This window comes from Lacerta agilis, chromosome 7, assembly GCF_009819535.1.
Source record: "Lacerta agilis isolate rLacAgi1 chromosome 7, rLacAgi1.pri, whole genome shotgun sequence".
NCBI lineage: Eukaryota > Metazoa > Chordata > Lepidosauria > Squamata > Lacertidae > Lacerta > Lacerta agilis.
In genome coordinates, this window is record NC_046318.1 from 75,580,437 (window position 1) to 75,597,845 (window position 17,409).

The 17,409-nt window shown below is 44.5% G+C and overlaps 1 protein-coding gene across 5 annotated transcripts in view; it reads right to left on the minus strand.

Moving 5' to 3' along the window:
• The window catches only part of ASAP1 (ArfGAP with SH3 domain, ankyrin repeat and PH domain 1), a 138,075-nt gene that overhangs the window by 106,779 nt on the left and 13,887 nt on the right, over positions 1-17,409 (minus strand). For all 5 annotated transcript variants that reach the window (XM_033155865.1, XM_033155861.1, XM_033155863.1 and 2 more), the window contains exon 2: positions 4,924-5,010. In XM_033155865.1, coding sequence (XP_033011756.1) covers positions 4,924-4,982 — 59 coding nt within the window. In that variant the 5' untranslated portion in view covers positions 4,983-5,010. The remainder of the gene's footprint in view (positions 1-4,923; positions 5,011-17,409) is intronic.

The following is a 17,409-nucleotide window of genomic DNA, read 5'->3' on the forward strand; positions in this document are numbered from 1 at the left end:
CAGTGTTGTATCGAGTTCTGCTATTCTGCTCATGCAAGAAAACACACACACAACGCAACTATATGCAATATGGTGGAGATAACTCGGTTGGTTAGAGCATGGTGCTGATAATGCCAAGGTTGCAGGTTCGATCCCCGTACGGGACAGCTCCATATTCCTGCATTGCAGGGAGTTGGATTAGAAGACCCTCAGGATCCCTTCGAAGAAGAAGAAGAAGAAGGGTGTTATGTACTGAGTTGAATAGGATCCAAACTGCAGCAGTCTGATTGGTCCTAGAACAATAGGATTGAGATTGCAGCAGTCTGACTGGTCCCAGAACAATAGGATTGAGATTGCAGCAGTCTGATTGGTCCCAGAACAATAGGATTGAGATTGCAGCAGTCTGATTGGTCTGCAGGAGTCACCCAATCCAGCTCCAGGTGGAAGTGAATCCGCACTCTGATTGGCATACAGGAGTATCCCGGAATTAGCCAATCACGTGGGGCCCATTGTGTAAATAGTGTATATAAAGCAAACGTTTTGGGGGAACTACATTCCTCACTACTATGAGCTGAATAAAGAGCATGAAAATCACACTGGACTCCGAGTATCTTTCAAAGAGTTTGGATTTGATACCCTGCTTTTCACTACCCGAAGGAGTCTCAAAGCGGCTAACATTCTCTTTTCCCTTCCTCCCCCACAACAAACACTCTGTGAGGTGAGTGAGGCTGAGAGACTTCAGAGAAGTGTGACTAGCGCAAGGTCACCCAGCAGCTGCATGTGGAGGAGCGGGGAAGCGAACCCGGTTCACCAGATTACGAGTCTACTGCTCTTAACCACTAAACCAACTCAATGATTCTATGAATTCCTTCCTTCTACCAGGTATGGGGAGCCTTTGGCCCTGCAGGTGTTTGCTGAACTACAACTCCCATCAGCCCTAGCAAGTATAGCCAATGGCCAGGAATGACGGGAGCCGTAGTTCAGAGAAAAGGTTCCCCACACCTGCTTCTATGAATATCCGTACCAAGGTTTGGGAGGAACTATCAAGAGTACCTATGCTAACATGGGGGATTAGTTAATGAATATCTTAAGTAACATTCTCCCGAGCCTAGGCAGCTCACTCTCTTTAATTAAAGAGAGAGAGAGAGAGAGAGAGAGAGAGAGAGAGAGAGAGAGCTAGTAATGTCCTACTGTTCAACACGAGGAGCCGCAGAAGATACTGCAATAATTGGCAGGCTGAAAAGCAGCTGGTATATGAGGATTGTGCAGGAAAAACAACCAAGACAGCTCATCAAGCCATATTGCAAATATTTCAATATTTTCAGTCTCATTTATCGCCCATCTGTATCTGGGAAAGTATCCAAATCATACACCCCAAGCAATGAAGCACCAATTAATGGCCTTGTTTGTTTGCTTTGATATAAAAGATTGCTGCTTCAGGACCCCAACCGGAGGAGAGTCACTTCTTGAAGACCAGATGCGATGGCTTAGCTCAGACCTCGCGTCCAAGCAAGGATGAGCGATACTTTTGGCGTGGTGTCTGCACTTGATAGACCAAAATTTGCTCGCGGACCAGAATAAAACTCATAGCGTGAACTGGGTTTCCAAATCGTGGTTTGGGCTAGCTATGCCAGGCCACACCTCCCATTAGCAGAGGGAGCTGGTTCAACATCCAGACCCTCCAAGTGCCCCTATTTTCCAGGGACAGTCCCATATTTACAGACGCCACCCCAGTTTCTGATTTAATCCCAGAATGTCCTTAGGATGTCCCTATTTTCACTGGAGAATGTGTGTGTGGGGTTTATGGAGTTATGTGATCCTTGAGGCAAGGAGATAAGTAACTATACAACCTTTAGAAGACACCCAAAGGCAGCCCTGCATAAGGAAGTTATTTAATCATAGAATCATAGAACCGTAGACTTGGAAAGGGACCCAAGGGTCATCTAGTCCAACCCCCTGCAATGCAGGAATCTCAGATAAAGCATCCATGACAGATGACCACCCTACCTCCAATGTTTAATGTTTTATTGTGTTTGTGTGTGTTGGAAGCCACCTAGAGTGGCTGGGGCAGCCCAGTCAGTTGGGTTGGGTATAATCATAACCATAATGGAATCATAATGGAATAGGATATCCCTATTTTCATTGGAGAAATGTTGGAGGGTATGTACAACAACCTACATGCCTCTCCCTAATCCTCCATCCTGACAAGCAAGGGGAATTTCCAGCCAGGCCAAAACACTCCAAGAGTGTGTAAAGTAGTACCAGCGAGGGGTGTGTCCTTAGGAGAGCCCCAAAAATCTGACCCAGAGGCCTAGAGGGCTGCATTCAGCCTAAGGCCGCCCACCCTTGGCTAGAGATACATTTTTCTCTGGCTGCCCAGCCCAGCAGAGATCCGAACCCATACCTTCCAAAATTCCACAGATGAAAATCGGGACGCGAGAACGCAGCACCAAAAAAGTGTGTCTTTGGGTACCACACTCTCACCCAAGTCAGCTGGCTCATGTGAGAGTGTGACACCATTACAAGCTCCAGGGTCATCTGCAAGCGCCGATTCATCCCGGAGCATTTCAGGATCAAATCAGAAACCAGGATAACAACAACAACAACAACAACAACAACAACAACAACAACAACAACAACAATTTATTATTTATACCCCGCAATCTGGCTGGGTTTCCCCAGCTACTCTGGGCGGCTCCCAACAGAATATTAAAGACGATAAAAGATCAAACATTAAAAACTCCCCTAAACAGGGCTGCTTTCAGATGTCTTCTAAAAGTCAGAAAGTTGTTTATTTCCTTGACATCTGATGGGACATCTGATAGGGTGGGTGCCACTACTGAGAAGGCCCTCTGCCTGGTTCCCTGTAACCTCACTTCTCGCAGGGAGGGAACCGCCAGAAGGCCCTTGGAGCTGGACTTCAGTGTCTGGGCTGAACAATGGAGGTGGAGACGCTCCTTCAGGTATACTGGGCCGAGGCCATTTAGGGCTTTAAAGGTCAGCGCCAACACTTTGAATTGTGCTCGGAAATGTACTGGGATGGCTTCTGTAATTCCAGGAACGTCCCATCAAAACAGGGAGTTGGAGGGTATGCTAACTCTGTGGTATGTTGTTTCTTTCTACCATTCCACATGGCAACAGGGTTTAAGGTTTGTGGGTTTGATGCTAAGGGCAGAAAGTGCTGGTTTTACAATTTGGCAGCAGTTTTGGCTTTTAAAGGCCCCCTAACCTCAAACGTCCTAACTTCACACTTGAATCCACTTGAAGTCCCATCGCAACCTTACAGTTCTTTTTTGTTTGTTGTTAGGGGGTGTCAGTTTTGCGATGCCCACGTTAAGTGGGTTGTCGCTCAAGTGACTGTCACAAAGTACACAACAGACTTTAAATTAGGACTCGGGGTGGGCACACGCCATTCAGAGAATGAACACAAAAGCTTATTAAGGCTATGGTGGGCCGTTCTGCATTCTCCAAGGTTGGAAGGGGAGGAGAGAACGGGCTTGACAAACCTCCGTCTTGTGACATTCTCAAGAATGTTTCACATGGACTGCGTTCTGATAAGGAATGTGTACAATTTGCAAAGGTTTAATGAATGGGGCATTCTTACACCAGCGAATTCAACTTGTGCCCTCCAACATTTCTCCGATGAAAATAGGGATGTCCTATTCAAAGATGATGATTGTGGTGGTGGTAATAATTTGAATATTTATACCCTGGTCATCGGACTGAGTTGCCCCAGCCGCTCTAGGTGGCTTCCAACATATATAAAAACATAATAAGACATTAAACATTTAAAAAACTCCCCTATACAGGGCTGCTTTCAGATGTCTTCTAAAGAATCATAGAATCATAGAGTTGGAAGAGACCACAAGGGCCATCCAGTCCAACCCCCTGCCAAGCAGGAAACACCATCAAAGCGTTCCTGACAGATGGCTGTCAAGCCTCCGCTTAAAGACCTCCAAAGAAGGAGACTCCACCACACTCCTTGGCAGCAAATTCCACTGTCGGACAGCTCTTACTGTCAGGAAGTTCTTCCTAATGTTTAGGTGGAATCTTCTTTCTTGTAGTTTGAATCCATTGCCCCGTGTCCGCTTCTCTGGAGCAGCAGAATACAACCTTTCTCCCTCCTCTATATGACATCCTTTTATATATTTGAACATGGCTATCATATCTCCCCTTAACCTTCTCTTCTCCAGGCTAAACATACCCAGCTCCCTAAGCCGTTCCTCATAAGGCATTGTTTCCAGGCCTTTGACCATTTTGGTTGCCCTCTTCTGGACACGTTCCAGCTTGTCAGTATCCTTCTTGAACTGTGGTGCCCAGAACTGGACACAGTATTCCAGGTGAGGTCTGACCAGAGCGGAATACAGTGGTACTATTACTTCCCTTGATCTAGATGCTATACTCCTATTGATGCAGCCCAGAATTGTATTGGCTTTTTTACCTTGGGTTATGTACGCTCTGGGTTACGTACTTTTCAGGTTACAAACTCTGGTAATCCGGAAGTGCAACCCGGAGCGCACGCAACACGCAGATGCACAGAAGCGTTTTGCGCAGTTCGCGCATGCACAGACATGTTTGCGCATGCGCAAACCGCTACTTCCGGGTTTTTCGCGCGCTTGTTTGGGTTGCATACTTTTCGGGTTATGAACTGTAACCCGGAACCAATTACCGGTACATACACAACCCGGGGTACCACTGTATTGTTATTTATCTCCTTGGCTCATTCATACTGGACTGCAAAACACATCATAGGGGAGTGGGGTTGTGTTTGCAAGCCAGTCATTATGCCTCAGCTTGCTGTCTGTAAAATGGGCATGACAATTAACAAATTTACAGAGATTTAGAGAGACTTGTTAGGACATGCAAAGCACTTTTACAAATCTAGTGGGATGTTAAAAAAAAGAGAGAATCAGCTTGGCTTTCCCCGACCCCTTGTTTTCTTACCGGTTCCATAATGAATCCCTAGAGGAAAAGCTGGAGAGCCGGGAGGCTGAAGATCTCATGTCTCATCTGTCACCACAAGAACGTTACCTACACAAATAAGAAGAAAAAAATAAGAGGGGAAAGTAATTAAAAGGAAACAGAAGATATAAAGAAGAAGGACAAACAAACAAGCACACATACAACGTACCCTTGTCAAATCTCCCCTTTTGTAAATGAACAAGCAGGAACAGGACCTAAAGCGGCAGGAATGCAACTGCAACAGAAATCGCTGCCAAGCAGTGTGACATAAAAGTTACTCTGAAGCAAACAATTAGACTTGTTCTATTGTAGTTGACACAGCAATTTTCTTCTCAACATGGTAGCAATCGCTTAAATTATGACCGCTTCACACTTACGAATGTACGAAGAAAAATGATGCCCAGAAGCGAGCGGATTGCGGAATTACTACAGACTGAAGCTGCATACACACTCCTGTTTAGTCTTCATCCTGTGTACTCCCACCAATGATTAGGTAAACAGGGTACCCAGGACATCGGCTTCAATCCATATTTACCCTGTATCTACCTTGGAGTTTATGATGACATGCTGTGTTTCGATGCTTCCACTGTCAAAGCACCTTCGACCCCTGAGGGATAGCTTGGTCGGTAGTGCATGCGCCTTTCAATCTCAAAGTCATGGGTTCGAGCCCCACGTTGGGCAAAAGATTCCTGCATTGCAGGGAGTTGGACTAGATGATCCCTGGGGTCCCTTCCAACTCTACGATTCTATGACTCTCAGCAGAGAAAAATAACAACTGAGTTTTATGCTGGTAAATGTGTACACACAGCTTTTAGCTCCTAGAGACTGCCCAGTTGGACAATCATTCTGACTCCCTGGGAACTGTAATTCTGTAAAAGAAGCTCAGGATTTCTAAAAGAAGCCATGATATTGCAGAGCAACGGTGGATAATCTTTGTGGGCTTCCAGATGTTTGTTGAACTAATACTCCCATCAGCCAAAGCTGACATGGCCAGTGTCAGGGATGATGGGAGTTGGAGTCCAACAAATATCTGGAGGTTCTCCATCCTTGTTTTAAATACTTAGCAGGACCACATGGCAGGTTCTCTCATTCCTCTCTCCCTGTGTCCCCTCTCAAGTGTGTCATCTCCCTTTGCCCCCTCCCCCCCCTAATCACATTTATGTACAGCAGGCATGGCCAAACTTGGCCCTCCAGCTGTTTTTTGACTACAATTCCCATCATCCCTGACCACTGGTCCTGTTAGCTAGGGATGATGGGAGTTGTAGTCCCAAAACAGCTGGAGGGCCAAGTTTGGCCATGCCTGATGTACAGTGTAATCCTTTGCGTGCCTTACTGAGTTCAATGAAGACTTAGTCCCTACTGAGTTCAATGGTTCCTATTGAGTGACCTTACTCCCAGGTAAGTAGATATGATTGCAGCAGTATTTACTGCCTCTGTCTGACAAATTTATACTCCACTTTTCTTTAAAGTGCTTTAAAATAGAAAAAAACAAGTCTATGCAGAATACTAAAAATCAGATACCCATAAAACCAATGACAAATCTAAAAGTGCCGCATGTATGTTTACTCAAAAGTAAGTCCCATTGTGTTCGATGGAGATTATTCCCAGGAAAAGGTGTGTAGGATTGGTGCCTCTGGGAGCAACAAAAGGAGCCTTAAAAATGCAACAGTCTTTACAGCCTGTCCAAAGTGAGCAGTGAGCAGGAGGCCTCCTTTGGCAGACTATTACACAGCATGGGTGCCATGACTAAAAAGGCCCTGAGGACACACCACATTTCTGAAAGCTGAAGGGACCTGATGCAGGACCTCAAATGATAAACAAAGCTGCCAGAGAAGGCTCCTTTGAAGGAAGACAATTCTTGAGATACTCTTGTCCTGGGTTGTTAATGGATTTAGAGGCCAAAACTAATACCTTGAATAAAGCCAAGAAACAATCTAGTGGTCGGCAAAGTGGAAACAAAATCACTGTAATGTTATCTGATCATCTGGCTCCAGTCAAAAGTCTGGCAGCTGCATTGAGCCACTAATTAAAGCTTTCAGATGGTCTTCAAAAGCAGTCCCAAGATCAGTTGAGTACATTGCAGTAGTCTAACCTGAAAGTTACTGAAACATAGATGACTGAGGCCCAGGCAAACCAGTTTCCCAGTTCTGGTGTCAGTGTTTTGTTTCCCAATCATGAAACCTGAATTATGGTTTGAAGTGGGTTTACAGGTGATAGATTGGAAGCAGTGGTAGCCACAGAGACCATAATGTGAGACCATAATTTGGCACAACGAGAACGATTCCTGTGGTCATGTCGTCCCTATGCTCAATAAGTTCTACTCTCTCCTGGCATGATCTGATGAATTAGCTACTTCTGGGTTTGATGGTACATCTGAACTGGAAACTATGGTTTGCTCTAGACTTCCAAACTATACTTGTGGCTGGCTTTCAATCAAGCCCAGCAGTTTTCTGGTTCAGTTGTAATGACAAACTTCTGGTTTGCAGCTCACCAGGAACCAATGAATTACAGTGGATGCTCAGGTTGCGAACGTGATCCGTGCGGGAGAACGTTCGCAACCCACAGCGCCGCATCTGCACACGTGCAGGTCGTGATTCGGTGCTTCTGCACAATGTGAGTGCCAAAACCCAGAAGTAGCCTATTCCAGTACTTCCAGGTTCAGTGCGTCCATAACCTGAAAACGCGCAACCCGCAGTGAGCGCAACCCGAGGTATGACTGTAACTGGAGCATGTGAGAACACAGAGAGCCCCAGACTCCCAATCTTTGCTTTACAGGGTTGTTGTACGGATAAAAAGGGATACGTCAAGTTCTCCCATGCTGAGTTCTTTGCAGAAAGGTTACAGCGCTCATAGGATACTTGAACATATTTCTGCATCTTCGTTGATTATCATAATTGTATGTTTCAAGGGAAAGGGTGGAGACTTTCACTTTCTTTCAGCACTAAAAGCCTTAGTTGGTTAAATCTATTCATCATAGATTATAAAATGTGGATTTTAAAACATAGTTTTAATGAAATCCCTGGGGAAAGGGTGTTCGGTGCTAAAGGAATTATTACTGTTATTAAAAGCAATCCACTGACATCTCTTTGTTCAGGCAATGGATCTCAGGTGTTCCATCTAACAGATGCCTTCTCTGCGTTCTGCTGATAGTGGAGAAAACCATTACCTTCATCCGCTAATCTCTAGACATCCTCTGCATCGATGCCGTTCTTATAATTATTTTAATTGGATGAGTAAGCAATTAATTGGCTGTCAGGCAAGGCATTCTGTCAGTTCAGAAGCTTTTAATTGGCTTGCAACTTTATTCTCAAAATATAGGGCGCATGATTTAAGTGCTCAGTTATGCAATCAAAACTCAGAGGTTGTTATCCTGGAGCTCTTACTTCTAGATGAATCACCCATTTATAGCAGGGCTGGGGAAACCTGGGGCCCTCCAGATGTTGCTGGACTACAGAATCCATCAGCCCTGGCTGCTGCTTATGCTGGCCAACAGATTGCTCTGATAGTAGAAGCAATATAGCAGCTATGGGTAGCTTGCTCTTCCTGTTCTAGTCTTGTCCTTGGATGTTCTATATATATAATTTTTAATTAAATTTTCTGTTTTACAATTTAGAATATTCTTTTGGCCGCCTTGAAATATCAGTGACTTCCCATCTTCTCTTTCCATGGTTCATTTCGCATTGCATAAATCCCTGCATATTTTATATAAACTAAACCATTTTGTATTCCATTGTTTCTTCCATCAAAATTTATTTACACAGTTGAATTTATCTTAATGTTGCCAATGTTTTCAAGTGTACACAACTACCCCCCATATATTCAATAAACATTTTCCAATCTTCTTTAAACGGATGTTCTTCTCGTTCTCTTTTTCTATAAGTTAGATCCGCAAGCTGCACATATTCCAACAGTTTTAAGTTGCCATTCTTCTTTGGTTGGGACCCCACTTGTTTTCCATTTTTGGAATAACAAAACATGGGCCACCGTAGTAGCGTACATTAATAACCTTTTTAGACATCCAAATTTCCATCTGAATTATCCCCAACAAAAGGACTCTGTTTTGTTTTTTTGGAAAGGTGCTTTTAAACATTCCCCCCCCAATTCATTATAAATTATTTCCCAATACTCTTTTACCCTTTTACAGGTCCACCACATATGAAAGAATGTACCCTCGACCTCATTACATCTCCAGCACTTATCTGATTCAGTCTTATACCTCTTAGCAAGTTGTCCTGCTGTCAGGAGCTGGCCAGCTTCTGGCTTGAGAAAACAGCATGTAGTAGTAGTAGTAGTAGTAGTAGTAGTAGTAGTAGTAATAATAATAATAATAATAATAATAATTTATACCCCGCCCTCCCTGGCTAGGGCTGGGCTCAGGGCAGCTAACACCAAATATGAATTACAATAAAACGTAATAGGAAAACAACAACAACAAACAAACAAACAAACAAACAGTTAATTAAAATACAGCTTAAAATACAACTTGAAATGTAGCCTCATTTTAGTAGTAGCCCATAAATCAAGACCATAAAGGGAGGAAACATCAGATATTCACCCGAGCTAGCTATCCATGCTGGTCCTACATGGGTCAGCAAAAAAGCCAAGAGGTAATTAACAAAAGATTTATTGCGTACAAGCAATTAGCCACCGACCACTCTCTCTGAGCATCCATCTTTCACAATCAGGTTGACTCTTCTGAAGAATGCTTCCGCCTACTGCAGAATCTCCTGAATCTCCTACTCTTACGTTTCTGGGGTCGTTTTCTGACTTGGACTTTTTCCATTCATCTAGCTACTTCCTCTTCTGGTGAGGAAATGCTTTCCCTCCCTTGTGCCGTCAGTAACTGGCTCCCATCCAGCCCGCCTTTCCTAAGTTGGTAAGCCGCATTCCTGCCAGCTACAGAGGGAGGAGGCGTCAGCCCAGTGGTTCCCGCTGTCTAAGAAATCTGCAAGTCTCTTGTTCCCCTTCTGCCTGCCTGCCTTCTATCTCAGGCTGTCCTTCTTGGTTTTGGACTGCCGTGTTCATGGCACCTTGGATGTTCTAAAGCAGGCACCCCCAAACTCGGCCCTCCAGATGTTTTGGGACTACAACTCCCATCATCCCTGACCACTGGTCCTGTTAGCTAGGGATGATGGGAGTTGTAGTCCCAAAACATCCGGAGGGCCGAGTTTGGGGATGCCTGTTCTAAAGCCATCCAAGTTGGCAGGCAACATCATTGCATCTTGTGGGAGTGAATCCCATAATTTAACCATGCCATGCATTTAAGGCAGTGAGGAGTTCGTTCCGCAGGCTGAAATTCTGCAAGAAAACTGATCCATGAGGTGTGCATGAGAACATAGGGAAATCCTTCTGGATCAGGCCAATGGCCCATCGAGCATGCTGTTCTCACAGGAGCCAACCACATTCTTGGGGAAAACTCTCAAGAAGGACTTGAGCACAAGAGCACCTCTCTCATCCTGCGGTTTACCTCAGCTGGCATTCAGAAGCATTGCTGCCTCTGACTGTGGAGACAGACAAGAGCCAAAACGGCTTGTAGCCATTGGCAGCCATATTGGCAATGAATTTCTCCAGTCGTCTTTTAGCTGCTGATCTGTGGCGAGGATTGCACTGGTAAATTCTGTGTGCCTTTTTTCCATGTTTAGTATGGAAAGAAGGAAGGAAGGAAGGAAAGAAAGTTAACCAAAATCTGGAGGGAAATCTTCCTTCAGAAAGGGAAACTCTCACCGGAAGGAATCTGAGTGATGCCGAAGGGATTTTTTGTGAAGATTTCTGCACACCATCCCTCAAACCTCAGACAGGCAAATTCTTTCTTCCCCTTACAGTAGGACTGTCAAGTCGCCGACTCTTTTGTTGATTACCTTGTCCTCTGATTCACCCCATGAACATGTGAGCAGACCAGAGGTTACCATGAGTTCAGAGACTGCTATCTTAGGAGAACTGGTCGCATCAATCGCCGATTCTTTGACATTTTCATAATCTGTAACTACCTAGACATCTGGTCCAAGGCCTTATTCAGGTGTTCTATTCCTTTTCATTCAGCTACAATGACCAAACGTCTCTGTGCGGAATATTCAAGGACCCCTCTAGACTAGTGGTTTTTGGTCATGCAAAATTGTATTAGGGTGTTTGGTGGATTTATACTGGATAGTCCAACAATCATTCTGCCTTATTAGTTCTTCTGCGATGCTTTCCCGGTGCTGCTGCATTAGGGAGCCAGCATGGTGTTTTGGTTAAGAGCGGTGGACTCGTAATCTGGTGAACCGGGTTCGCGTCCCTGCTCCTCCACATGCAGCTGTGGGCTAGTCACACTTCTCTGAAGTCTCTCAGCCTCACTCACCTCACAGAGTGTTTGTTGTGAGAGAGGAAGGGAAAGGAGATTGTTGGCCGCTTTGAGACTCCTTAAGGGGAGTGAAAGGGGGGATATCAAGTCCAAACTCTTCTTCTTCCATTAGTAACCTTGGGGCATCCTTGCACGACACACACATACACACCACAACATCTGAACAACTTGCAACCTTGGCGTTTTCAGCACCATGCTCTAACCAACTGAGCTAACTGGTGAGTAATAATAATAATAATAATAATAATAATAATAATAATAATAATAATAATTTTATTATTTATACCCCACTTATAAATGCATAGTAAAACGTAAAACATTTTAAATAATGAATAAACAATAAAAAGAGTGTCTAGAGGGGGCCAGGTGTGTTATTAACTGTTGGGTTGATTTGCAGAGATCGTATGGGCTTTCTCAGATATGGGGTAAGGAGTCTATGCCCAATCCTGATGTTGTTAAGACTCCAAATCCCATCAGCCCCAGCCATTGTGGCCAAAGGCTGAGAATGATGGGAACTGTGGTCTATGAGCATTTGGAGGGCCACAAATTCCCAGTCCCTGTTTAGATGTTGCTAATTACTGTTTCATTGAATCTGTGCTTTACAGTATAAAATTCCAGCCCCTTTGAAATGAAAGGTGGCCTGTATTCATCCTATTGTTTCTTATGAAATCCTGCCTTTGGATGCATTTTCCTCCAAACCAACCTCAATTTGAAATGAGGGTGTGTGTGTGTGTGTGCAAACAATCTAGCTGCCTCTCCAACCAGTATACGCAGACTCACTCCTCATTCAGCTGTTGTTGGGGTCCTCTGCTCTCAGTTTTCCCTTCCTTTAAAACAGTTGTACTTCTGCAAATCCCAGGGTCCCCCAAAACTTGCTCTTGTGTGCAGAAAGTGGGCTTCTGGCCACGTAAGCAGCGGCCCTCAGAGCCTGAGCACCGGAGATAGAGAAAATGCTTTCATTGCTGTCCTCTCTAATACTGAGCAGCCTGCTTTCTTGGCAAGGCTGAACTGGAGTTAGCCAAGAAAGAAAAAAACGGTATCGGGTCCATGTTAACTTTGTTGCTACAGTACTGTCTGCCGCTGTGCCAGAAAAACAACTCCCTTTTATCCCCAAACAATGGCTTGAATCACAGAGTTTTGACCTTGATATATAATGCAAGCCCGGAGTAATTACAGTACTGCTTTCTATGTAAGCAAACAATTCCGTCTATAAAGGTTGGAGTGCGGCTGGTTTGCACACTGCCGTTTTCAACAAATGCCTGGGGGGCGGGGAACATCATTTTATACTCTGAAGATGTCAGAGCATAGGAGTGGGGAGTTTTCAGAGAGGAAAAGAAAATATCAATTATGGAGATGCAATTTGCGGATAGCATCTGGTGCTCTGAGTGGTAGGGCAAGTGGTGAAAAAATGTGATATGGTCCCAAGGGATGAAGGGAGGGAAGGGGTGGTGCGACTCAGTGGTACAGCACATGATTTGCAAACAGAATGTGCTGGGTTCAATCCTTGGCATCTCCAGTTAGGAATGGGAGAACCTCTCATTTCTCTGGTTTTCTCATTTTTCCATCCTTAAATTCAGTTCTCTGCATTTCCAAATCAGTTTAGGACTTTGTTTTAAGTCCTCATGAAAATGAGCCCACATTTGTGTCAAATTTATCCACGGGTACACAGACTCGTGTGCAATTTTGTCAGATAGACACATTTTTGCCAAGCAATTTTCACTCATGCATGCATTTTAATGCACAAATCTATGCGTTTTCGTACACGTCACTTGGCCGGAGAACCGCATTGCAAAATTGGGAGGGGGGGGGGGGAAATGCGAATTTTGAAGGATGTGTTGGAGTTTCAGTTCTCATATTGTTCTGGAAAGGGTGAATTTGGTAAATTTGCACTTAAATGTGAACGGAATCAAATTTCTTCCCTATCCTTAAGGTAAAGGGACCCCTGACCATTAGGTCCAGTCGCGGACGACTCTGGGGTTGCGGCGCTCATCTTGCTTTACTGGCCGAGGGAGCCGGTGTACAGCTTCCGGGTCATGTGGCCAGCATGACTAAGCCACTTCTGGCGAACCAGAGCAGCACACGGAAACGCAATTTACCTTCCCACTGGAGCGGTACCTATTTATCTACTTGCACTTTGACGTGCTTTTGAACTGCTAGGTTGGCAGGAGCTGGGACCAAGCAACGGGAGTTCACCCCGCCGCGGGGATTTGAACCGCCAACCTTCTGATCGGCAAGCCCTAGGCTCTGTGGTTTAACCCACAGTGCCACCCGTGTCCCTTCCCCATCCTTATCTCCACCTAGAATGGTCACGCTCGTTCCTACCCCTCCAGGTGTATTTTGCGGCATGTGATTGACACAATAATAGTGATATTCAGTGGTGGGTTTATCTTGAGAGTCCACATATAACTCCACTTCATTAATTTATGTATTGTGGCACAATAGGTCAGTGCATCTGGAACACAGGCCAGCTGGAAATGAACCAGTATGTCTACCCTGAAACTTTTACAGGTGCAAACAGTATGGATTGTGTATGCACAAGGAAAAGTACCGTATTTACTCATATATAACGCCCACCCTTTTTGGCCAAATTACATTGCGAAAATTAAGGTGTGCATTAGATACGATGGCACATTTACATTCGCCAGCAAATGCTTTTTTATTATTATTTCAAGGTTCTGAAAATTGAAGTGCGCATTAGATTCGATGGCATGTTGGACTCAAGTAAATACGGTATATCTGGAGTGGGGGGTAAATCACAGTAGGGCATATTCCTGCAGCTCCAAGAACCCACCAATTCCTTCCAAGTCTTGAGACAGAGAGAGAATGGATGGAAGGGTATGAATTAATTTCGTAATCTTCAGTACCATTGCTCTATAAGTTGTGTTCCTCCCCTAGTACCCAAATTAAATATTTTGGATGGTGCCAGTGTCATCCAGCCCAGACACTGAGGTCCAGCTCTGAGGGCCTTCTGGTGGTTCCCTCCCTGCGAGAAGTTCGGTTACAGGGAACCAGGCAGAGGGCCTTCTCGGTAGTGGCACCCACCCTGTGGAACGCCCTCCCATCAGATGTCAAGGAAATAAACAACTTTCTGACTTTTAGAAGACATCTGAAGGCAGCCCTGTTTAGGCAAGTTTTTAATGTTTGCTGTTTTATCGTGTTTTAAATATTCTGTTGGGAGCCGCCCAGAGGGTCTGGGGTATTATTATTATTATTATTATTATTATTATTATTATTATTATTAATAGACTACTGAGACAGGGATGACCAGGTTGTACAAATCCCCGGGATCTGACACTATAGGGCACTGCCTTGGAGTATGTAGGCTACAACAGTTTTGGACCCTGCAATGCAGATTAAAATGATCACATTTCGTGAAACAAAGCAGTATATGAAGTTCTCCGGTGTCACATCTATTCCCCCCTCATTGCATCATCTCCTCTTTTGGTAATAATTACTTCACACAAGCATAACAGAGAGAAAGAGGACACGTGTCTCATGTAATCTGGGAAAGGAACCTTGACCCCCTTGCTGTTCGCTCATCTTGACAGGTCCTCCTGGATGCAAACAAAGAAACATACAACCATCCCTGGCTTTAAGTCCCAAATTTGCTATATTTTATGGCCATGCCTTGCAGACAAATTGAATCAGAAATTTTATGTCTGGCCAATATATAAATATTTACAATCCCATAATTATTGGCCACGGTTCGCATCAATCCTAGATTACTGCAGTTTGCATTTTCTGTGGGTTCACCACTGGAAAAGTGTCAGAAGTGTTAGCTGCTGCAGAACATGGGATCCAGGCTGTTAACTGGCTATCTTTACTGAGAACATTTCGGTTACCTAACCATTTTATTAGGACAGAGAAGGAGAACCTTGCCCCCCCCCATGTCATTGGACACCAGCTTCCATTACATGGAAACCTGAGAAGCTGCCTTAGGATCATAGAATTGTAGAGTTGGAAGGGGCACTGAGGGTCATCTAGTCCAACCCCCTTCAATGCAGGAATCTCAGCTAAAGCACCCATGACAGATTCAACCTCTGCTTAAAAACCTCCAAGGAAGGAGAGTCCACAACCTCCCGAGGGAGTCCGTTCCACTGTTGAACAGCTCTTTACTGTCAGAAAGTTCTTCCTGATGTTTAGTCGGAATCCCTTTTCTTGCAACTTGAAGTCATTGGTTCGAGTCCTGCCCTCCAGAGCAGGAGAAAACAAGCTTGCTCCATCTTTGATGTGACATCCCTTGAGATATTTGAAGATGGCTATCATTTCTCCTCTCCGTCTCCTCTTTTCCATTCCCAGCTCCTTCAACCATTCCTCATCAGGTCTTGGCTTCCAGACCCTTGATCCTCATGGTTGCCCTCCTCTGCACATGTTCCAGCTTGTCAAAATAAATTGTGGCAAAAGAATAAGAGCAGAAACAATAATAATATTCTGTTGCATTTGGAATTGTGACTGCCTATTTTCAATTAGGGGCTGGAAACTTTTCAGCTGGCCTCTATAGCAACCATGGCTTGATCTGCAACAGTTATTAGCAGGAAACGATAGTCCCACATGCTCATTCCTGCATCTCAGATGCACGGCTAAAGAGGCTGATGGAAAAGTTGGCAATCCTGTTCTCAGCTGATCCACATTAACTGCCATATTAATATATAATGTGTTTATATTAACTTGTCAAGGGATCCGATACTTGTAATAAAATACGTTTTATTATATACAACATGCATTATATATAATGCATTCTCTCTTGCTCCCCAGTTCCTCTGAGCAGTAGGAAGTTCCAAGGGCTGCTGGTTTGGGCTGTGTTTCTTTGTCAGGTGAAGATGGTGGAGACTTGCGGGAGTTTTTGTAATATCTGCTTAATATATTGTTATAAGTTTGTGGGTGCCAGACTCCCCCATGTTATGAGTTTGTGGGTGCCAGACCTTTTAACACAGCAAGTGTTTTTTTTTAAAGCCATGTTAAAATATAAGCCAGCCAAGTTTTTTTTCCTCCCTCTCTCTCTCACTGTCAAAAATTTATTTTTCATTTTCCCAGTTTAAAAATATTTTCAGAAAGAAAAAGTTTGCACAGTCAATATAAAGTGCCCAGTCTTCAAGTTGGCCCCCTCTCCCCTTTCTGTGTTTACTTATTTTTTACCACTGCATTGTTGTTGTTCAGTCGTTCAGTCGTGTCCGACTCTTCATGACCCCATGGACCAGAGCATGCCAGGCATGCCTATCCTTCACTGCCTCTCGCAGTTTGGCCAAACTCATGCCAGTCGCTTCGAGAACACTGTCCAACCATCTCATCCTCTGTCGTCCCCTTCTCCTTGTGCCCTCCATCTTTCCCAACATCAGGGTCTTTTCTAGGGACTCTTCTCTTCTCATGAGGTGGCCAAAGTACTGGAGCCTCAACTTCAGGATCTGTCCTTCCAGTGAGCACTCAGGGCTGATTTCCTTCAGAATGGATAGGTTTGATCTTCTTGCAGTCCATGGGACTCTCAAGAGTCTCCTCCAGCAGGCTGATCGTCGAAAAATTGATGCTTTTGAATTATGGTGCTGGAGGTGACTCTTGGGAGTCCCATGGACTGCAAGAAGATCAAACCTATCCTTGCATAGGACACTTTAAAATCTTCAGCGCACTACATTCACAGACATTGTCTTGGTGTTATCCCTACGACAACACAATATAATTATCCCCATGCTACAGATGGGGAAACGGCGGCTGAGAGAGAACTGCTTGCTGAGAAAGTTCATGGCGGAGGCAAAGATTACAGCCGAAGCCCTCCTGATTCATATCTTTATCGCTCAGCCACCGTGCCGGATGTTTAGCTGTTTTGATTACTCTGCCGTTAAGTGCAGGTATTCAAATAAATAACTTCCAAATAACTCGGCCTGGGGCAAGGTTAATCATCACCTCCGTATGTCATGATAAATCACTTGGTTGGCTGAGGTTTGTAGATCCCTTTGCTATTCTTCGCCGCTGCCCTGTCCGAGTTATGTGTTTGCTCTGCTCTGCTGCAGATTCTGCTGCAGATTGGGTTACTGTCTTTTGGCAGAGATAAGCAGAGCACCTGCTGACCCATTCAATTATTGAGAGGAAACGTAATGGAGATATGCATCTCATAAACTGCGCAGCCAGGCATGCTT